Raw genomic sequence first — 23,855 nt, forward strand, 5'->3', positions numbered from 1 at the left:
GAGTTTGAAGTTTTGAGAGTGCTAACAAGTGAGTCTCTTTGCGCTGACTTCCAATTAAGAATTATACTAGCAGACCTGCGGACCTGATAGCTGTTGGTCAATTGTTCTTCCCACCCACTTCTCCCCACACCCACAGCCTAACATTACTAGTTTGCTTAGAAATCCTGTTTCCAGAGATAGCAAAAGGTAAATTCCAATACTGTCCCTATCCTAACTCTCACAGATTGTGAATTATGCTGAGGTCCCCTTGGGGGAATAGAAGAAAAAGTGGTCAGATGTTACATCACTGAACACGTATTGTAATAGCTTCCTAGTGTCTTTATGGCCGTCAGTGTCCAGACAGGCCAGAGTCCCGAGCAAAGCCTCGGAAAACACTGGAAGCCCGGAAATGCTGTCTGCCTTGGCTTCTTCGCCCTTTTCTGCTTCTGTTCCCCTGATGAAGTCAGTCACTACTGACTTTCTCACCTGATGCAACAAAAGCACTTCTTCTTGACCTCATGTTAGTCAGTTGCCTGAGGAAAGCAAGGGATTGAATGGAAGGGATCAGATGCCTACCAAATAAAGTAATTAAGGATTCATTTCTGGCCAAGCCCACTGAAAATAACCCTTGAATAAAATCACAGAATTGTTCAGCTCTGTGTTACACTCTAATACCTTGCAATCCAATTCTGGCAGTGTAGACCTCTGACTTACAGCCCTGAATCAGAATAAACAAGGATCTTCAAGTGTCCAAATGGGTCTCCAACAAAACCTGCCTTCAAAAGTAGTATCATCTTGTACACCTCATTTATCTGATTTTCCAATCCAAAACAGTTTAGAGAATACACTTGTCCTGGGAAGTTGGGAGGAGATGGTTCTAGAAAGCTGAGACAGTAATGGCCCAATGGAGCATACACTCCATACAGTACAGTCTGTGGCAGCTGGTGTAAGATAAGAGGAGAATTCTCCAGAGAAATAGGAAAATCTGTCCCCGACAAGCAGGGATGATGACTATTCACAACGATGACCCTTCATCAGAAGAAAGGATCAAATGGTCCCAGCATACTCCAACAAGAACAGGAATATCTGAAGGGTCTCTGTTTTTATACAAGTTTAGAATGTGTGTTATTGCTTATAGCTTATGTCATTCAAATTTAGGTGGAGCATTTATATCACTTTTATTTATTTGGTAATTTTTTAATTTGGAAAATGCAGAAGAGACATTGAAAACCAGGCTAGCTAAAACTGCTCAGCATGGACACCTTGAAAGGCTGTTTACTCTTGAATGTTTGTTTTAAGTCCAGGTCTCTGGCACTGAGGTCTCTCCTTCCCATTGGCCTTAGCTCTGTACTGTATGTAGTCATCTGGAGTAAGGCACAACTGCTCATGTTTAGCTGATTTCCTCTGTTAATGTGTCATTATAACTGACCAGAAACATGGTACAGGGAGTTGTTTGTGTGTTTTTTCTTTGCTTATGCAACTTCCAAGCAGAAAATGTTCTTGAGACCAGATGGTAAAGAACAGTCAACTGAAAGTTCTACTCTGCAGATGGACTGATGTTCCATGTGCTCTTGAAGCCAGTTCAAATACCCTTGTGAATTCAAGTCTTGATTTTAGTAACTCTCGCACCTCTGCTAGCTCCTGTTCAGTTGGCAAGGAAAGAGGCTAGAGTATTTCGTTACATGATCTCTGAGACCAGCCGAGCAATGAAGCCGCAATGCCACAGCCCTCTGTAGTTCAGCCTTCAACCCGATGAAAGTTCATCACAGGTCATTTTGGACACAGTAGATCACCAGGCTGCAGTGACCACTTGGTGTTTGTGACCAAACCTGTTTTCAGCATTGTTGTTTTAAAATAGTGTACTTTCTTAGTACTTTTCTTATTTTTTTATTTTACTTATCCAGCGTTCAACTTGGCATGTAAGTTTTTGTTGGGGTTGTTGTTGTTATTGTTGTTGTTGTTGTTGTTGTTGTTTTTAATCTGCTCAGCAATTTGGAAGTTTGCTTAGAACACAGATGAGTTAAGATAAAAAGCTGTTTTTCAAAAAATGCCTCTAGTAAGTAAAAATGAAGATACTATATCTGAATGAATGTGGAAAGTTGTCCCTCTGTATATTTTTAAAGCTTCTCAAAACCATCCCCAGTTCTCAGCCAAATGCAGCCTACCCAGATTGTCTTTAGGAAAGTAGCAATTCACAGAGATTTGCAGTTAGCTGCATATCAAACCACACTCTCACTTCAGTCCCTGCTCATAGCTCCACCATTTTAGAATATGGTGAGAGATGCCAGAGACCTACCATCTGTTTAATGGGCTAATTATGTTTAGCACATGCCTACTTCACAGTAATACTATGAGTGAGGTTGCCAAACATCATACAAATGTATATGTTTGTATATATTGATATATAAATACACACATAAATAAAGTCGTATACATATATAGTAGCATTCAGCATCTCTGCACTTACTTTAGTCCATGTTTTCCTTCCAAGATCTATCATGGCCTTCACTAGCTGGGCACTGTCAGAGTTTGTGATGATGGATAGTGGGGGGCTCAGATTGAGAGGGGCAGTGATTGAGGTACTTGAGCTAAATTTGTGTGTGTGTGTTTGTGTGTGTGTGTGTGTGTGTGTGTGTGTGTGTGTGTGTGTGTGTACACGTCTGTCTTTGCCTGTTTTAGCTGTATTCCATATTCTCCCTCTTAAAATCTTACCTCCATAGACAATGCAGCCAAATTCATGACACTGTTTCTGTACCAAATATTTTAGCTCCTCCTTTTTAGCAGCTGAGAATTATTCTGCTTTACTGAATCCCTTAAGCCTAAAGCTACAGCTTTTCTCTTAAGTACCATATCTTCTATATTGAGTATGTTGTTAAAGCAGGCATTTTTTCCCTTTCATGATGATTGTGCAGCCCTTGACAATGTTTCTAGTGTCTCAGAACACTTCCTAGGTGTGTGGTCTCAGGGACTCTAGTCACTACAAGAACTAGTTGTTAAGTGATAGCAAAGGAAGTTATACCTGGCTCCCAAGTTGGGTCAACCTTAGCTGCTTCTCGGAAATGAGGCTTGCAGTGAGTGTCCAGAAGGTTTGGAGCAGTAAAAGAGAGGCAGACAGAGGGCATTCTAGGTGAAGGGAATGAAAGCGGTAATGAACAGAGCAGAAGTGGAAAGGAGCGAGTCATGGGTAACCAGAGTGCCTGCTCAGGATATGATATAAGCTCTAGGTGCTGGGCTTTCTGTGAGGCGCCTTTGTCTCTGTAAGGCTAGCTCTGCAAGCTCTGGACCTGCTTGCCTTTTAGGATGCATTGGCCTGAGAACTATTGGGAGAAATATCCATGTCTGCGTACCAGACTATAAACCCAATGTGGAGCATTCATTTTGAAAGAGAGAAAAGATCATAGGAGACTATCGTGGATACGTTTCATTTTGTCTCTCCTAAGATGGAAGTGTCTTTTTAAAGCTTCCTGCACCCCCAGAGCAGTAGAATGTTTTGCTCTACCGCTTTAACTAGAGTGAATTCTTCAAACAGAGCTGTTTTGTCTTATTTGTTTTGCTTTTGCAGATTTATGCTTACCAGGGATTTTTATAAACAAGTTAGAAGGAGGAGAAATAGCCAAGATGTAAATAGTCCAATCAGATAAGCTTGCATGAGCCTGGTGGGGGCTTGGGGGGGGGGGCGGGTGGAGGCCCTGCATCAGTACCAGAATGATCATTTTCACCTTAGGCATCAGTCTAATTTGAAAGGAGACATTGATAGACAGAGAAAGGCAGAGATATTACTTGTTTTTTCCCTTGGATAGATGAAAAATAATCGCCTGGGTGTATATTCAGTGACTTCTTGAGCTGAACAACACAACAAGCTATGGACACTGATCAGAAGAAAGCAGTGCTTATCTAAACAAGAAGCTGGGGTGCCCCTTCATCACTCTTCCCAGAGCACCATCAAATGCTGTGACTAGAAGGAGGCCTAACCCTCCTCACACTGCTGCTTTCCATGTAGGAATATGCATTTTCATGCCTTGCCTGTGGTCTACAAGAGTTTAGGCACAGATAGGGACCCAGAATCTTCTGAGGCTCTCAGGTACCATTGAGTCAGATCACTCTGTAGTTTCTTCAGTTCCTGTCATCACTTTAGGGAATTCTAACTTGGCTTCTTCTAGAATACTGCTTTTCTGTATCTTGATTACCAACTGGCTTCTCAATTAATTGCTTTAGAGAAGTTTATTTTATAATAATTAATTGCAGGGTCCTATAAACGAATCTAGTAGTTAAGATGGGCTCTCAGATGTGTCCTAAATATTACACAAATACAGAGACACTTACCAGATAAACATCTACATCTTTTTGCATGACTGCTAGAATACCTGTAAAACTGTCTTGGACCATATTAGACTTTTCAGATTTCTAGGGCTCCAGACATTTGTTGGGAGGTATAAGTAGTATGGTAAGAGTTGCTCATTTGCACCTGTGAGTTGTGCCTAAGATGTGTTTAAACTGTTGTGCCTTTGTAAGGAAGTAATTCCACTATTATCAATGTCCCCAGTTCCTGTCATCAGACCAGTTACTACAAATGGATTGCCTATCAGCTTCAAAACCAGCTGTACTTAGTGTTTTGCTGATGTTTTGTTCAGTGTAGAAGAGAAAGAACATGGTGAGTGTCTGGCATGGCCCAGCTCCCTTTCGTGGATAAAGAGTCCATCACCGGCAGCAGACATTCAATCAATGGTTATTGAAAGGGGCAGGAAAAAGTATCCAAAAAAACCCTCTCAGAATCATTTGGAAATATTAGTTCCAAGCTTCTGATACAATGCCGTGTGGTTTGTTGCCCACATATGGTTATTATGATCTACTTGTCAGCAATGATCCAGAAATACTTTACTGTTGCAATGCAAAGTAACATCATAATCCATTTTTACACTGTAAGTGTGTGTGGCCCAGCGAGTCCTTGCTCAGATGCCAGACTCACCACTGTGAAGGAACTGGCTGACATAGTGCCCTGAAATCTCAGGTAAGTCTAGTCATCTCACACAGGCATGGATTGAGCCTGGTGTTTGAAGCCAAGAGGAGAGGCGAAGCTCTGCTCTTCTCTAAGTAGGAACCATTTGGCAATATTCACAAGAGTTAGAGGGAATAGGCTTTTGTGAAGAAAATTGTGGTGTCTCAAGGCTGTTTTTATTAAAACATTTAGTCCACCAGCATACCAATTTTAAGAATAATTTAATTCACAAAGCCTATGAAATAAACAGAAGAGTCTAGCCCCAACAGCTGCGTCCTACCACTGTGATCCTGCTGTGGTGCAGGGTGACTCAGTGGTCAGATCCCTCCCTGCTGCTCTGCATTTGGGTATTTGTGAGGGGAAAAAACTAGAACTCATTTCCTTTAATATCCATATGGCATGTAGCAAAGCCACCAGAGAATACTAATCAAGATTTTTTTTTGGTCAGCTCTAGCCAGATGTTCAGGTAGCAATAATAGAGATCTTCTCCTCCCTCTTATTTTCTTTTCTTTGGGTTTTCTTCCCGAATCCAAAGCTTTCCTGCTTATACGGATGGGGGTCACTCCTAAAGAAAGTACGCCAAGTTTATCGTGTTTGCAGGACCACATGCTGCTTCGACAGGTGACTATCTCATTGTGCCTTTTTGTAGCCTGTGCAGCTGAGAGCATGTGGAATCCCAGGGGCTAGTCCTCCAAACACAGTGTTGAGTTTGAACTGCACTAATCCACTGTTTGACATTACAGAACAATCAAAGGGGAGAAGCAAGTTTTCCTCCTGTGAGCCTACCCCAAATAAGTGGCAGAATGTAACCTCTCTGTGATTTTCCATAAAGTTTTCCATGATATCTGGGGGTACTTACTCCTGGGAGTGCATGCTTTAAATTAGGTCCTGGCTATGATTTCCCATAAGAGGGAAATATAAGGCAGTGAAGAAATACAGACATAGATATCTTTGTAATATTCTTTCTCATAAATATTTTAACTCACTATCAAGACCCTATTTGATCCTCAATCAAGTGAGTGATTTAAAGAAAAAATTATCTTTGGGGGCTGGGGAGATGGCTCATTTAGTACGATTGCTTGTTTTGCAATCATGAGGACTTGGGTTCAGAACCCCAGTACCCACATAAGATGCTGGAAATAGCCGCATGTGCCTGTGATCTCAACATTGGGATGTAGAGACAGGCTGATCTGCGGGGCTCTCTAACCATCCAGTCTTGCCAGACGGTGAGGTTCTAGTTCAGAGAGACCCTTTGTCAAAGGAATAAGGGCAGAGAGAGTCACACGGGAATAGACAGGACTTCTTTTTCTGGCTTTCAATTGTGGCTACCACTTACAGATGAAACATACACACACACAAAGAACTTACCTTTGTGATTTTTTTAAGTCATGTTTTCAGCCTTTCCTATAACTGCGATTTTGGTTAATCATCCTAACAGGTGGCTGGGAAGAAATCATGTGTAGAAAGTTCTCATAGCTTATAGCAAACCAGAGGATATGCTCATGAGAGAAATGCAAACCCATGAATGTAGTCCCCCCCACCACACACACACAAAGAGAATAGTTCAGGGACAGTGTGTGATGCTATATGTCCTGCATGGGGAGACACTGAAGCCGTGTTTTCAGTTCCTTTTCTCTCCCTGGAAATCTATGCAATAAACAGAGCCAAGAAACTTTGGAATATACTCTGGTGAAACATAAAGGAGATGAAAAAAAAAGTCCTTTGAAACTCCAATTTAACCAGTGCAAGCTAGCAGCCAGTACAGTGAAATAACTGCCTCCTTTGTCCTTTGGGTTTGGTGTTTCTGTACACTCGGAAAGAGTTAGGGAATCTATCTGCCTTGTGTGTTTGTTTGGAGCCCTTGGCTGCTTCAAATACTTTTAAGATGAATGCTTGTTTCCTGCATTTCCTTAAACAAGTTCAGTTAAACATATTGGTTATCCCATGATGCATGATTATTCAATACATGACAAAATACAGGAAAATCGATTGGGCCATCCCCTTTCTCCCGTCGCCCCCTCCTGTCTGTGACACTGTGTGAGGAATTGAGAGTGTGTGTGCATATGTGCATGCATGTGTATGAGTGTGTCTGGGAGGTAGACAGATTCCCTACCTGGAAATGGCTTGCTATTATTAGATGTTCAGTTACCAGGGGTTATGTAAGACAATTGAAGCTCTGTTTTTTAACAGAGACATGATTCATGCTGCTTGTAGTAACAGTAACCACCTCCGAACGAGACAGAAACCAGACGCAGACAAAAGGCTGGAGAAATCAATGCCGACTCCGTGCAGCCATTCTTCCGATAGCCTCTGCCTTTCAATCAGGGCGCTTAGGTTATCAAGAAAGGAGGCTCCTGCTAATTCTGGATCTTTTCTGTCTCCTGGGACTGCCAGATAAATTCATGTGTCTGGAGCTAGGTACAGGAAAAACCAGGCTTCAGGAGCAGTAACATCTGACCTTCCTCCCTAGGATCTCGCCAGTATTCAGACACACCTGGCAAGGAACAGTGCCCACACGTGTACTAGGCACAGGCCTCTCCATGCCTTCTATTTAGAAAGCTTGGAACTCGAGTGTTGGACTCACCCGCTCTCAGAACTTCCCTTGGGTGATGTTTTCAGCATGCCAAGGGAACAAAGAATGGAATGGTATTAGAGTTGGTACCCCTTTATTACAGCATCTCTCCAAACTCCAGCAGACACAGACTTGCTTCTCAGCCCTCACACAGGCTCAAGACCCTTCCCTGGTCCCTTCAGACTACACCAACTCCACAGTACCCATAAATTTGCATGTCAGCCCCTCAACTGTGTAGGACACAATACCACCTTTCAGGTGAGAACCAGCTCAATGTTTAATGGTAGTATTCTTTGTCCATGATTTTATATATATAAAAAATTACAGCTAGGGAAAGTTGGTGACCTGACCAGGGTCATACAGATCCTCTTTTCAGATGCAAAGAGAATGTGCAGATCTAGTTCTCAGTCTAGGCTCTCCTTTTCAAGTTTGCTACAAAGTTTGGTGGTAAACAGGATATTTTTGAGATAAATTAAAATTAAAAAAAAAAGGCTTTTCTGCTGAAAACCTTGTTGTAGATTACACTCATTTGCCAGGCAGCTGAAATGTCTGCCCTCCCCTCTGCTCTACCCCAGGCCCTAAGTGGCTCATCTGTGTGAATCCTGGCGGGAACTCGTGTTTAAAGAAAGTACCATGTGACTGTTCCTGTGTCTTCCCCAGTGAGGTAGAGCATCCCAGCAGTATTTCCCTGTCCCTACCAGTGACATCCCAGAAGGATGTGGACATCTTGGGCTTCACCCAGACCCTGGAAATAAATTACTTCAGCTACAAAAAAAGAAGCTGGTTCCTGCCTGAAGAACTCAGAAAATAGCAGTCCTGCCCCAGCTCCACACCCCACAGGCAGGCTGACCTTCAGTCTCTCTAACACATGTAAGCCGCCGAAAAAGACAACTTTGAGTGTAGAAATGACAGAGAACTGTCTAGCTATGTACTCTCATCAAGCCAATAATCCCCTGCAACAAAATTTCATTTTAAGAAATACCATTATTGCTTACTAGGGTTGATCAACATCGTGATACATTCTTAAGGCTATTAACTATGGATACAAAATTTCATTAATATTTCTGCTATTTCACATGTTCCTTACCTATTTTAAGATAAAACATAAGTAAACATTCTCATTTATAAAATAGTTTTTAACTAAATCCTCTGTGTACCACTCTTTTAATCAAGGAGGAAAGTGAAAGACTTCACGGACCATATTTAATGAGCACTTACTCTTCTAATAAATTATAAAAGTCATCTGTTCCTACAGTTTTTAAGGAAGAAAGCTATACTCTCCTGAACACAATAAAACTCCCTGATCGTACACCCAGAAACTATATTTCTAGCCCCAATCTCAGCACAGACTCACTCTTAGGAAATAGGTTAAGTCTCTACTTGAGATAACATCTCATCTGCAGAACTCAAAGCCCTTTGCTATCTGATTGCTCTGCACTGGCCTGGGAAGACCAGCCCTGGGCTCTCTGTGTGGTGGCAGTAACCAGTTTTCCGGGAAGACAGAACTCACTGTTTGGGAGTTTTGTGTTGGGCAAGTGGCTGCCAGGCTGCCTTAGCTTACATAACACAGTGTGTCTCCAGACTGACTGGAGATAGAGGCTAGTATATGGGTGAAAGGTGGCAGAGAATTCTACAGACACCTGCTGCATGCCCTGATGATGTCTTTGTTTGCATCAGGTTACCATGATTTAATGATCACAAATAGAAATTTTCCTTGGTATAAAAGCGTGTTTTTTTGGTGCTGCTTATCCTTTTGTCCTGCTCTCTGTTTGGTATCGACTAAGGCAGAGTCTGTCTTACAGTTAGCCCCAAAGCAGCCTTTGCTGTTTAGATCCAGTCTTTTTCAAAAGCCTGAGACACAGTGGCATTTGGAGAGGTAATGGCTGTAATAGTGGATGGTGTTTCTTTTCAACAAAATATCATACATTCTACCTGGGCCTTTACCATCCTAAACACCCTCCTACAGAACTCAGAGCTGGACTTATCAGGCCTCCAATAACTATGGCAACCAATAATGTGGTTATAACATCTTAATGTGTACAAAGACCTGCTGTAGGTGTTGATGTTTCTGTAAACTATGAGGCAGCCTATTCCCTAGAGGACTGACACACTCCCAAATGATACAGAAAGCAGACAGTAAACACTATTTATCTAAATGCTAAGCCAATGTCAGAGGTCAGTGTCGCCCAAGGCATTCCTCCCAAAGATGGTTTCATAAGGGATATGTCTTCCTGCGGGCCTTGAATGGGAAGAAAGTTCTGGTACAGAAGGGAATGTGACAATGGTGGTATACTGTCATTTACATGGTGTGCTCAGAAGCTTAGGGAGACAAATGTGTTAATCTTTCTGACCCCTAAGAGTTAGCAGGTTAATACTAAATGGAGTACTAACAGAAAGACCTTATTGTATATTCAGTGACTTTCATCATAGGCAAAAAAATAAAATAAAAAACAAAAGCTTTCCTCTAATTTTCCTCAGGCATTTTTTAGGTGAAATAATGTCTCATAAATCCAATAAGCTTGGGCAAATATGGGGTCCTCAACACCTTTCTAGTACATGGTGAGCACACAAGAGGGAGCAAAGCCTATAGGGCTTCCTAAATTTATTTGACCAAAACCTTCTTCAGATTTTCTTTTGAGTGACTTTCTTGTGTGGGGTTGGGGGCCGTGTGAAAATAGCGCAAGTGTGCATGGAGGTCAGACTTGGGGGAGTCATCTGTCTTGTCTTTCTAACCCCTGGGTCCCCAGGTCGTGCTCAGAGTTGGCAGATTTGCCTTCACAAACGGAGCCATCACACCAGCCCAACTTTGAATTTTAAAAGTGAGTTCATTTATGTAGATGAAAGCTTTATCTACATGTATTTCTGAGCACTGTATAGATGTCTGGTGCCAGCAGAGCTTGGAAGAGAGTGCTGGGTCCCCTGGACTGAAACTCCAAATGGCTGTGATTCAACTTGCAGGGTCTGTGACTTGAACCAGGGTTCTCTGGAAAAGCAGCCAACACTTTCAACAATGGAGCTACCTTTCAAAGCCCCCGCTTCCCCTGCCCTTTTTTCCCCCTTATGATGCTTTTTAAGGATTCCTATAAACTCATTTTGAGATATACCACCTTAAAGGATTTGGAGGTCCAGAGTTGAAAATCAAGTGAGAAATTACATTGTGATGATCAGTAGTATTGAGAATGAATGTACCATTGACTGCAGAGAAGGATCAGTGATGAAGCCAGTAGGCACAAGAAGTGAGGACTGGAGAGGAGAGCCTTGGAGGGGAGAATCAAGTGTGAATGAAAAAAAAAACAGAGGTGATTAAAGTAGACCAGTGTCCAGAAACTTAGCATGCTGCATGGCAGTGTAGGAGCCATGCTCATCAACTGAGAAAGGAAAGAGAATGAGCAGGATTTGGCAAAAGTCAGCTACACTAAGGTTTATGCATGGAAACAATGGGTAGGGTTGGAGGCCCAATGGTAAAGAAATTAAGGGGAAATACTGCACATAAAAGATGAGAAGAGGGACTACAGAGATAGCTCAGAAGTTAAGAGCACTGGCTGTTCTTCTAGAGGTCCTGAGTTCAATTCCCAGCAACCACATGGTGGCTCACAACTATCTATAATGAGGTCTGGTGCCCCCTTCTGACACGCAGTCAGTGCAGGCAGAACACTGTATATGTAATAAATAAATAAATCTTTAAAAAAAAAAAAGTTGAGAAGAACAGGAAATCTGAAGGTTACCAAGGACACGAGGACAGAACTCAATGGTCAGTGATGGACTGAGGTCACATTGAAACTAGGCTCTTTACACATTAAGAATGGTGAGTTCAAAGCTGGGGTTGGCAGAATTGGAGTGGCATGGGAGACCTCAAAAAAGTCATATAAAGAGGGAATGAGGGCCAAGCAGTAACTGACGAAGGACACTGAAGGCCTGTGGAAAAGAAGTGTTGGGCCCGAGTATAGCTCAGTGGCAGAGCATATGTCTAGCATGCCAGAGGCCTCGAGTTCAGTCCCCAGCATGGGGTCAGGGGTGGTGGTGGTGATATAGATTTAAGTGTTAGTGTAGGGAGGGCATGAATCAAGTGTTTTAAGAAGTACAAAAAGTTCAAAAGAAGGCAATAGGGCCCATGATGGAGTTTCTAACAAAAGCCTGCGGTGAGGACCCCAGATGAACAGGAATAAAGGTAGGAGGTCAGCGGGTCAGTGATTACAAGCTGCGACAGGCCACACCTCAGGGCAGTGTGATTAGAACCTGATGTTACATCCTTCTTTGTTCCTCTGGGCTTCGTGGCCTATTTCAAATAGCTGTCTTTCCTAAACAACCTCAGCTGCCTTGTCTATGTATAAAATACCTTGAGTAATTGTAAGACATGAAGTTAAACAGTGAATGAAAAAGCATATTTACCACATGATAAGCATTTAGTTTTGGTAGCCAAAACTATTATCAAGGTGAGGGAACAGAAGAGGGAAAGGGAAATTCCTGGAGTGTGTTAGCTGGGGCAAAGCGACTGTGGTGTATCCTAATACCTGTTTTTCCAGAAAAGTGTAATGGTGAGTACAGGAAATATAATACAAGTGACGAAGTATAAAAGACTGATAAACCAGGAAACCTTCTGGCCACAAATCATGCATCTGTTAGGATCCTTATTTCAGAATTTAAAGAGACCTTAAAGTCATCAGGGCCTGTGACAGGCTCTCTGGACAGAAAGGTGTCAGTTAAAATGCCTTAGAAAGGAGAGGGTAAGATGAGTATCCTGTCACTGAGGTTTCATTTAAGCCAAAGAATATCGTGCCACTGTGTATCACCTGATCCCCAGTTCTCTTGTTTTAAATAAGAATCGGCTACCTGGAATAGTAAGGCTTTGGGCATGTACAGCTCTTCTTAACAGTTTGTGAACTGTCAAAAAAGGAATCAGGGTCTCAGTGGAGAAAATTAGCATAGATTTACTGTGACAAACAGTTGGACTATGATTTCACTCTCTGTTGGCAGGGCCATTCCAGAGGTCGTTGAATCATCAGAGATATTTCTCCTGGACATGAGTATTAACTGGTAGTTAATTAGTGAGCTACAGTGTAAGACTAAAGGGTTCTCACAGCATTGAGAAGCTGAAGCTAGACTCCTGGTCAGTCTGGCCATGCTGTATTTTGTCCCTGCCTTGTTTACTGGTTGTCACCAGTGTCCATCAGGTAGGATTACTCATAGTGACTTGAGAATTTGTTCCAGGTAGTTAGTTAAAAAGTTAAAAGTCAAATAGCTTTCTTAAACATGTTTAATGGCTTCCCAGGGTGGTAAGCTATGTAGCTCCCACATTTTTCTTCTCAGAAGGCTATTAAAATTTTAAGGGATCTTGAAATCATAAAACCCATCCCTTCTTTTTACAAATGGAAAGGGTGATCCACCTAGGTTCAGTGACTCGCCTAAGGTTATCCAGATAGTTCTAGAATTTTCGTTCCCTTCTCTTAGTCCTTTGACTCACTCTCCCTCCCTCCCTCTCTCTCTCTTTCTCTCTCCCTCTCTTTCCCTTTCTCTCTCTCCCTTCCTCTCTCTGTCTCTCTCTATCTCCTCCTCCTCCTCTTTCCCCCCACCTCCCCTTCTCTTACACACACACACACACACACACACACACACACACACACACACACTGTACTCCTCACTACTGGCTTTTCTTTCCTTGCATTTACCCTTGGCCGTGACATCTCTGTGCTTCAGATTATGAGCTCGTGCGTCTTTGCCGTTAGTACCCCTCACCACTGACTCACCACTTCATTTAGAATGAAGAAATGAGGAAGTAGAGCAATTTTAAATTTACTGTGATCTTTGAGACAGCTTTGTCTACACCTGGGAATTGCTGTTAGACAATTAAGGTTAGTAAAGCTCATTGAATTTCTCAGAGGAAAGGTGTTATTTGAATTATTACCAGATAATTATTGTTAAAAATAACAATAATGTAAAAATGGGAACGTGGCATGTTTGCGACATTATCATTTTGAAGTTCCAGAAGTTGAGGGAAGTTAATGGAGATCTAGAAACAATTGTTTGTTGTTGTTTACGATGTACTCAATGTCAGAAACCCCTGAAATTGTAATGTCTGATGACTGACAAATTGACCCAGAATCTGAAGCCATGTTGTTCAGCTGAACTGCCCCCTCGAAAACAAAGCCCTACTAGAAAAGAGACTATCAGATGTAAGACCTGTGGTACCCAAACCTGTAGCGTCGGCATCCGCTGGGAACTTGCTGAAATGCAGAACTGCAGGCTCCACCCAGACATGCTGACTCAGAAACCCTGGTGATTCCTGTGCTGGTTAGAACTTGAGATGGACAGAAGACCCTCCCATCTCTAAGGAGAAAGGAATTAGGAAGGAGCTATGCATATTGGTAGTTTCGAGGCCGGTTCCTTCCCAGTGACTCTGGACTCTCAAGGAAAGGATGCCCTCTGGGATCCTAGCCCGAAGCAGCGATGCACTTGTGCTCTGTAAGAACTATTTGAGAGTAACAAGAACAGTCAGAACGAGGTGCACTTAGAGTCTAGCCTCATGGTCTCCAAGCTTCCTAATCACAGACTTGTTCCATGAGCTCACTGAGTCATTGTTCCTCCTCCAGACCCTGGGCATAGTAGTCAACATGGCTGAGAAGGTTAAATGAGAATGTTTTCATATATGCAAATGTGTGGTCCCTGATAGAATGTAGATAGCCAGGAAATAGTTGCTATTGTTTTCACTCTGCCCTTTCTGTGAGCTTCCACCCTGAAAGGACTCTTCCATTTTACATTGGTTTGGTGACCTCTGAGGAGTGAGTAGCAAAGGCCACATTGAAGTCACACCTTAGCATGACATACTCTGAGACAGCTTCCTGAGGCAGTGTACAGAGACACCAGCAAAGCAGCAAGCTAAAGAAAAGTGACCCTCTGTTCTGCATCGGGGCAGATTCTTTATCACAGTGGTGATGTAAGAGGCAGAGAGGACAGCTGGATTTCCAGAGTCTTGATAGAATTTGTGGCACCAGCAGCCCCTCAAAAATTACCTTTTAACTTAAAAACTAAGTCCACTGGATATGGAAGTCATTAAAAGGGAATAAATATGAAACCCCATGAAGTCATCTCCACTGAGTCTTTTTAAGAGTATAACTGCCCTTTAAGCAATCAACATGACAGACCACACAGTAGTACTGATTAATAGACCCTCAGGTGTGTGCAGGCACCTGAGAGGGCAAATAAGGAAATAGGGGTAGAAGACAGTTTGCCAAGAACTGGAAGATCATGGCAGGATGGGAAGGAAAGGGGCTTGATTAAAGGGCAGGAAGATTATGCCTCTGTTTAATTATAAATTCCACACTTGTAGTAAACTGTTATGTGTCCTGAACATGTACACTTACCTAATTACATAGAGGAGATCTGTGTATTGCCAGGTAATTGTTCACTGCAATGTGGGAGAATATTGATCAGTGATTTTCTTTATTACCTTAATGTAGTTGCCAGGAGATGAAAAAGAAGAAAGTTCGGTGTGGTGAACTATTAATAATCTTTAGCCATATGATGTGTTAGAAAGAACAGTGAACAGTTTCTGGGCCCAGTTTTGCTGGTAATGCAGCTGCCAAGGTAAATGGGTCAATCCATGGCACCTCTGCACTGTACCAGCCAAAAAGGGTTTGATGGATATTACCGTCTTCTTCCTCTGCTGGCCAACATTGAGTTGGCAAGGCCTTGTGGTACTCGAGAGCCTATAGTATAGACTGATGTTTAAGAGGAAGCTCTCTTGGCCAGTGAGAATGACAGCTAACTCCTGGAAGCCCTGTTCTACTTGCTATGGTAAGCACCACTATCCCAAGACAGTTGTTTTGGGTTGTAGTTTTAATTTGGTTTGGGTCTTTTGTCTGTTTGCTTTGTTTTAGCTTTTCATTTAAGACTAAGAAAGAATGATTCTGTTTGAGGTCAGAGGAGAAATGGAACAAACAATATTTCTTCTATCCCTGGAAGGAAACTAGGCAAGAAAAAGAGATGAAACGTGGAGCAGCCATTAAATAAGCAGAAAGATAAGTGCAAATTTAAGCACGTCCAGAGCCCGAAGAGTGAACAAAGCTAGCTGGGAATAGAAGTGTTAATTCGGCAAGTCTGCCGACCAGCTATAATAAATTTAACCGTAGAATTACTGCAGCCTGTTCCCACCATGAACTGTAGCCGAAGCCATGGCCTTTTTAAAGTGCGAGGAGCCTCATCCTAGTCTTCAGTCTGAGTTTATCACAGCAGTGGTATTTTCAGTATTATCATAATTATTACTGCTGGTAACATTAGAAAAATCTGCTTCTTTGCTTTTATGATCCACCCTCATTTTAAGGTGTTATTGAACTATAAAATGGTATTTATTTGCTCAGTTTGTTGATGCTAATAACTGAAACAAGTTTGTTATTTTTGAAACATTGTATTCCCACAAACTCTCCCTGTCTCTGGTCTGGCCTTTTGGTCTGGACTTCACTCTTGGTGGTCTGGTAGGCTTATTGGTATTTATCAGGCACTGAAAGATATTTAAAGACACAAGACCTTTTATATCAGTTATCCTTGCTTAGTTGTGAACAAGGATAGGACCTTGAGAAGTCGGCTCCCTTAATCTCCTCATCTGATCACAAGGACAGTGGAGCAGATGAGCTTCTAAGTCCTTTCTGTTCGTCCTCAGTTTCTATGCCTTCTAAGCAAGATTCCTTTTTCCTTTGGAATTGCATTCAGCCAACATCAGATGAACACACATCCATATGCAAGGAATTGTACTCTGGGGGCAGGAAAAGAGGTGTGGTCCTTATTCTATACACCATAGAAGGACTTTGCCAACACCACTATAGCTAAAGACTAGTCACACGAGAAAAGCTCAAGTCTACCTGATAGTAGAGACTTCAGGATGAATACCCAAGGATACAGGGTGAGCCATCCATGTTTAAGCTTGCTAGAGATTGGACAGCTGTGTGGAAATATGATTGGTCAAAAGGAGTGTGACCTACTGGTAGTAGACTCAGCACAGAAGCCCAGCAAGGCCTGTCTGTTCAGATTCTTGCTGGCCTCTCGGTGTAACATTCCTTCTACCTCCGTTGGACAGAACCATTTCTTAGCCTGGGGTCTTAGGATCTACTTCCAAACAAGGTACGTCAGGACATTTACGGCCTGTTCCTACACAGAGAGGCATGGGAAGATTAGAACGGTGTTTTTAAGCTTCGTGATCTGCTCTTAGGAAAAGGGTTCCAGTTTCTATCTCCTGTTTTGCAGAAAGGAATCTCTCATTTCTGTGACTTGTGTTACGAAAGGAGCTAGAACAGAGGAGGACAAGAGAGAGTCAGAGAGAAAATTTGCTTCTAAGGCTGTTTCTGAAGCCTCCACCCTGGGATATTGTCTCTGCTTTTCAAGAGTGGGGAGAGAAATGATACAAATGGTGATTGGAGTCAGTAGACTGTGCCAGGGGGTCCTGCAAATCAGTGCTTGAGGATTCCAGGGCATTTCCCTTTGAGAAATGCTTCCTAAATGAGGTGGCATTTAGTGACCCATAAAGAAGCTCTATGTAGACATTGAAATTAGAGAAAAATAGCATGAACATGTGGAAAAGAGTGGGACGTTGCTGATGTGTAGAATGAACTATAGACAAGAATTGAAATTTGAATCGGGACCCTTATTACATACTCAATGTCAAGTTGAGAAGTTTAAATTTTATGCAGTCGTCAAAGGGGTTTTTGTGCACAGGAGGAATGTGTTTCGGGTGGTGCTTTAGAACACTAATGTACCAGTGTTAGAAAGGTGGAATGTTGGTGTCAAACGAAAAGAAACTAGAAGAAGAGAGGCAGTCAGGAGATGTCCTCCAGTGCTCTGGCAGCAGGCGGTAAGAGGTAATGGTGGCGGGTACCAAAAACAAGTAGATTCAGGAAAGTTGACCAGAGGAAGAACTTGGCAGCTGATTGGCTTTGGAAAGGCAAAAACATCAGGATAACTGCTCAACTGTAGACAAGCCATGGAGGAGAGGTAGCACCAACTCTGGGGTAGCAACAGATTTGGAGAGAAAGACAAGTGAGGTCTGTCTTAAAGTTTCTAACTTCAAAGAGCTGGTAATACTCATCAGAGATGTTATGTTTCAAAGAGTTAGAGACCCTGAGCTGCTCATCTTTGCCCAGGGTCTCCTGGATACAGTGTGCACACTGGGTGGCCAAATGGTGAGTGCACTGGTCACTCGCTGGCCTTGGAAGACAGGTCAGTGGTACTGCAGAGAGCAAGAGCTAGATAGAGCAGTGTAGATGCTCTCTGGGACGTGCCTGTTGAGGTCCAGGCAAGTGTTCTAGACAAAGCCTGCGGAGGGAAGGTTAAAGAATTTTCTATCAAGGGAAGAGGAGAAGGGAACAAGCAGAGTGCAGGACACAGAGCAGCAGACTTGAGACAGGGAGACAAGCAGGACAGTGTCTTGCCCCATCACAAAGGTGGGTAAGTTTCAGGGACAAAGTGGACCCTGAGCAGGACCCAGAAGGCAGGAATGTCAGGGGTGACGGGGTAGTGAGCGGGAAGCCCCTGGAGACAGATCATAATCTAAACTTTCCAAGACTGTGCTCCCTGGGGTTAAAGATAAGGAAGGAGACTCTTCAGTTCTCTGCAAAGGGAACAGGGAGAAGGCAAGAATCCAAACCAGGGAAGTGGCTGTCTTCAGGAGAAGCAGTGCCTGAGCAGGCGCAAGGCAGGGACTGAAGGGAGTCAGAAATACCGGAGCTGGGATGTACCTGGACACCGTGCAGTACTGCTCGGCCTGTCAAAAGAAGGCAGCTTTGCCCCTGCCCTGAGTGAGCCTGGACACGCTCAGTGAAGTAGTCCAGACATAGGACATAGATCAGCATAGCATGCTCTTTCCTACCTGTGGAACCCAAAAGAGGCAAACTCATAGAAGCAGAGGTAAAATGGTGGCTAACATAGGCTATGGGAATGTTCAAAGAATACTAAACTTTATTTAGACATTTTTCTAGCCTAAACAAAAATTTTATTCTAGAAAAGACCTACATTCAGAGATTTTCCCCCGCCTCCTTCTCTTCTCTTTTCTCTTGCTCCAGGCAGCTACTGAGATTTACAGTTTACTGCCTGCCCTAGGATTAAAACAACAACAACAACAACTATCACCAAAAAATATAATGTGAGGCAGTAGATATACTAATTAGCTTGATTTGTCTATTCCACAGTGAGCACAAACCTCATAACATCGTGATAACATTATGTTATATGTTCTACAAATTTGTGTCAGCTAACAAACAGTCAATACGTGTAAAACATCAGAAGCATTGGCTGGGCCAAGTTGGAAAGGGGCTGTCCCAGTCTCTCTGGTCTAACCTCCACTCAGCTTCCCAAAGCCACTTCATCTGCACTGCAAGGGTGCTCTGATGTCTCAGACATCCCAGCAGCCAGCAGAAACACTGCAGAACAAAGGTGCAGAGCCAGCCTCAGTCATGTTCTTAGTTCATCTCTGTCAAAAACCGCTAAATAAATGAGCAGAGAATGCCGTAACCATGACTACTCATTTAACGACCTTTGCTGTTTTGTTGTTTGTTTCTGCTAGATGCAGCCGCTCTCTGTCCCCTGCCCCAATGAACATCTGCACTAGGCCCAAGCCTTGGAGTGACTTACCTGAAGAGTGACACCATTTATCTGAAAACTACTGTAAGTACATTATGCCTCCAGTGAATTAGTTTACTTCATTTAATAGAGGATGATGGTGATGATGATGATGATGATAAACCACACAAGTGTAAAAGCAGGTAAAAGTTCAAATAGCTTCATCTTTTAGATACACTTTCATCTCTTAGGTGACCAGCCCCAATACCCGCAGCTGTTTTCAGCTACCAGCATTCATTACATGCATGCCTGGGTCCTGTTCTCTCCCATCTGTCTCCCATCTCCTGGTGGCTGTGTCATGCTGGATCTCTGTACACCTTGAAGGGACTGGAGCTATTCTACTTGGTCTTGTGTGCCTCTTCCCAAGATGTCGGTAGCTCCTCTTCCTGTGCTTACAGCTCATCCGGTGCCCGTCTATTGAGTCCTGCAGTAGCTTGTCCTTTTATGTCACCTGGGTCAAATCTCTGAGCCAGCTTCCTTGCCTATGCCTACATGATCTCTGGGACACACCCCATGTTGTTGCTTCCTTGCAACTGTAAGGAGCCAAGGCTTCCTTTTGGGACTCGGGGCTCCTTCCACCATATTTCCAGCCCATCAAGCCAGGTCTGCTCTGGCCTCTGGGTGCATGGCACTGTGTAGCTGATTGGGTTCCTTGTACACAGGGCGTTCCTGTAGAAATATATCCCTCACAAGGAAATAAGACAGGTAGGAGAGTCAATATCCACAGGAAACTAATGAAAATTTACTAACTAATCATATTAAAACTAATAGATGAATACATGCTCTTTTTCCACTAAGAAACACCAGAAATTTGAATTGTTTAGAAGGTATGTATGCAAAATAATTATGCATTTTAAAATGAAATCTCATTTTCATTGTACTTACAAGTTTTCCTATACAGTATAAAGCAGTTAATGGGATGGTGATTTGCAGAAGTCTGTGTTACTGGAAAACACTAAACCTGGGAGGCTAATACTCCTCTTAGGGGCCAGATAGGATTTTTCACATTCATGTTATCTGTGTCTTTAGCTGTTCTAGCATACTTCGAATCCAAAGAAATGAAGCTAGAATTTTGTTTAGAGTCTTTTTACCCGTAATGCATTTGGTCTCTTAGATGATAATTGATGATAGCTAGTATGTAGGTGATGGACAGACCTTTCTAGCCAAGATGGGAAATGAAGGACATTGAGTGACTAAGGCCTAATGGCATGAGAAAAAACCCATAAATTGTTTCTTCTGCCTATAATCACACAGGGAACTTAATTGTATAATTTATCCTTATGTTCGAGTGCAAGGAGTCCCTTCGAAATCCTCACATCTGAATAGTTTCTCACGTCTGAATTTTGCTTCAAACAGAAGGATGCTTGTGCCAATAGCGCAGTCAGGCTAGGATATGGACTGGTACCAAGGTTTGTGTGTTCTGTACAACTCGTCCATTCTTGTGCTGCAGAGAACACAGACCTAGACCTAAGAATTGGGATCTGATCTTTCTTGGAAACTGCAAGGAAATGCACAGCCCACCTGTTTTTGCCCCAGAATGGTGTTTCGTCTTCTCCTGGGCCCTGGGGAATGGACAGGTTGAATTATAACCCTAGTAGTGTCTACTCTTCAGAGACTGTTATATACACCAAAGAAATAGTCACCAAGTCGGAAAAATATTAAAAACAGCAACTTTACAAAAGTGTGTTCCTTTCTGAGAGTGTCCTGGGAGCTGCCAGTGCTCTGCCCCTGTTCCCAAAGTTTGAGAGGTGATGGTTGAAGCAAGTGCTGGGTTTTATCACAATTACCTGCACACATGCGCAAGCCTGCCTACTTACTGTTGCTGTTGTGATAATTAAGCGAGATGATGTATATAGAGGATCTGGCACAGCAGAGATGACTATATCTACTTACTCCACTAAAATTTGCTGAGCATTCAGTGGGTGCCAGACACTATTCTGGGCACACGGATATAGTAGCAAGGAACACAAACAAATCCCCACTTGTGAGCTTACATTCAGTTTCCCTGCTCTATAAATGGCAAACAGACAAAATAGGTACATGGAAGCTAACAGAGGACTGATTTGATTTTATTTTCCTTTTTCCTTCCAGAAAGTATAATTGAGAGGAAAAGTGTGAAAGAAATGCAAAGGGGAGACAATAGGTATGCTAATGAATCTTGCTGACCCACCTGCCCTTTCCTGTCCTAGTGCATGACCCAGAGACTTCTCAGGACTCCAGTGCCCAGGCTCACTTGTTCTCTAGCTTCCCTGAGAATCAGGACTAAAGAAGACTTCTGTAAGAGATGGAAATTGGGAGCAGGAAGAAGTGAGAATGTCAGAGCGCACCCTGTGCCATCCTGACTCAGTTCAGAAAACGTGCCCCTCTCTTGGCTTCCAGCTTCCCTGCGATAAAGATGAGATCAACAGCTCTGCATTGTTGCTGATCTCTGGTGCTCCGCCATCACTTGAGAGTGTGCCTTGGTCTCATCTACACCTTGAGATGCAATTCCTTCATCGAACTCCCTTCACTTAAAACATTTACGTGGAGCTGGGCAGTAGAGGCACATGCCTTTAATCCCAGCACTTGGGAGGCAGAGGCAGGTGGACCTCTGAGTTCGAGGCCAGTTACAGAGCTAGTTCCAGGATAGCCAAGGCTACACAATGAACCCTGGCTCAAAAAACAAAGGGGGGGGGGGACAGTGGAGGAGAACCTTTACATGTACCATTGATTTCCTGCCAGGCTCCTGACTACAGTGAGGAAAGACACTGAAAAATATTGTAAATCAGCCCTGCCAAGAAGAAGGGGGAAAAAAAGATTGAGATAATAAAATGCTTTAATCATGAAAACATTTTAAATTAATGTGAGAATATTGGGCCAAGTTGTGAAAGGATAAATTGTAAGAAGGCATGATAAGCAACAGTCCTGGAGGTTGGTGTCATGAATAGACCCTAGTGTTCGGGCCGATGGGCTACTGCAGGCCAAGTGCAGCTTGTTTGACCCTCAGCTCCACGGAGCTCTCAGTGAAGCCACAGCAATGAGAAGCATGTGAACAGAAGAGAGGTGGGGGGCGGGGAGACCAGGGTGGGAAGAAGAGGTTGCTGAACCTAACATTCCTTCTCTGTTCACTACAATAACAATCCTTCGGCCCTTGCCCTGACCTAGATATTCAAAAGATTGCTAAAATGAAGATGACTTACTTACACAGCTAACATGAACACCACAGAACTCGACTTTTCAAAAAGCTCCACCATCGAATAATTGCTCCTGGGCCAGCACTGTACTAAGCACGGCCTGGCTCATCTCCTTTACTCTTACCCACAGCCCACAGCCGGAAGGGATCTCTGTTCCCATTTTGCAGATCAGGATCATGGGGGCTCAGAGATGCTGACTGACCTGCCTTGGGCACATGGCTGCTAGCTGTGGAGCTCAGTTTTCCTAAGTCCCCCTGCCCAGGTGGGAGTGGTGGTGGCTTTTTACTTCCACCCCAGCCCCTCCCCAGACACTCTACAGTTGTGAAGCAGAGGAGGGAAATAGGGGCCGCTCCAAAAAGGCTGAGGAAGGCATCGCTGCTCTAAATTATCCTGATCCAATGACTGAGTAATTATTTATCAAAGGGAGGTTCTGACTAATCCTTTCCTATCTAACCAGGCTGGTAAGTGGAAAGCCTGCTAATGTGCAGGAGAGGGTGGGAGCCCACTGAAGGGAGAGAATTGGGAGAGAGAGATAGAAGCACTCGCCTCTCAACAGACCCTGGAGACTGATAAGAGCTCACACGGATAAAATATTTATTTTTCCATATGTTGCAGAAAGTATTGCCATCACTGTATGTGTACGATATGTGCGAAGGAGTGTGAACTATATACATCCAACACCACCGATCTGCCTAATTTCAATGCATCTAACATGCTTAATACCTAACAGCGCATCCATATGTTTTAATGCATATTTCTTTGCACAAACAATATGGTCTAGTTAGGGAAGAGCCAGAATCCTCCACAGCCTTGCTCACTGCTATATTTCAGCCCTAAACTTTCTGGCAGGGCCAGCACAGGGAGAGTTAACAAACAGAAGGCTCTGCTGGCTAGCTCGGCCGGCCAGCCGGGCGCCCTTCACCTTAAACCGCCTTCCTATTTCTTAAAGCAGCCTTTTTCTCATAACAAAAATGTTCACAGTGGGGAGATGAAAATGTTTTTGTTCTCTTTGGACAATTGGGACATGTTCAGTCAGAATGTCAGCACTGACCGTTGAAAGGCGGGTGCCTGCGGCCACACTTTTTTTTTTCTTTTCTTTTTTTCTGTTTTTTTGAATGCAGAGCTCCACCAGTGTGGCGGGAGGAAGTGCACAATGATTGGCCTGTTTTTCTGTGGAAGTGTTCAGGGTACACCCAGTTTTGCTTTGCATATATTTACGAAACATCTGCCCTTTTCTTGTTCTGAAGTCTTTCTCGCTCACAACCCCTTTCCCCTTTCCCCCGGGTTTTTCTTTGTTGTTGTTGGCCTGTCTGACTTTTTCGTTGAAGTTTTCATTTTCCGGTTGAGGGGCCACCTCATCACAATGTATAATTTTAACAGAGAGAGAGAGAGAGAGAGAGAGAGAGAGAGAGAGAGAGAGAGAGAGAGAGAGAGAGAGAGATGCACAGCAGGCGGGGGAGAGAACGAACTTGAAAGAGACTGAGAGGCCAGAGAGAGCTTGGCAAACCAACCTTTGGCATGGTGACCAGGAGGA

At 43.3% G+C, this 23,855-nt stretch overlaps 1 protein-coding gene across 50 annotated transcripts in view; it reads left to right on the top strand.

Annotated features, from left to right (window-relative positions):
* Positions 1-23,855, top strand: part of Zbtb20 (zinc finger and BTB domain containing 20) — a 775,725-nt gene that overhangs the window by 683,954 nt on the left and 67,916 nt on the right. For 30 of the 50 annotated variants that reach the window (XM_006975752.4, XM_076549395.1, XM_076549383.1 and 27 more), the window contains 2 exons: positions 19,093-19,193; positions 21,240-21,291. Coding sequence is in view for 20 of the 50 variants with exons in the window: in XM_076549383.1 (XP_076405498.1) it covers positions 21,272-21,291 (20 nt within the window). In the remaining 30 variants the exon portion in view is untranslated. The remainder of the gene's footprint in view (positions 1-19,092; positions 19,194-21,239; positions 21,292-23,855) is intronic. The other 20 variants (XM_076549397.1, XM_076549412.1, XM_015994656.3 and 17 more) reach the window with 1 other exon arrangement.

The sequence above is a fragment of the Peromyscus maniculatus genome, chromosome 12 (assembly GCF_049852395.1).
Source record: "Peromyscus maniculatus bairdii isolate BWxNUB_F1_BW_parent chromosome 12, HU_Pman_BW_mat_3.1, whole genome shotgun sequence".
NCBI lineage: Eukaryota > Metazoa > Chordata > Mammalia > Rodentia > Cricetidae > Peromyscus > Peromyscus maniculatus.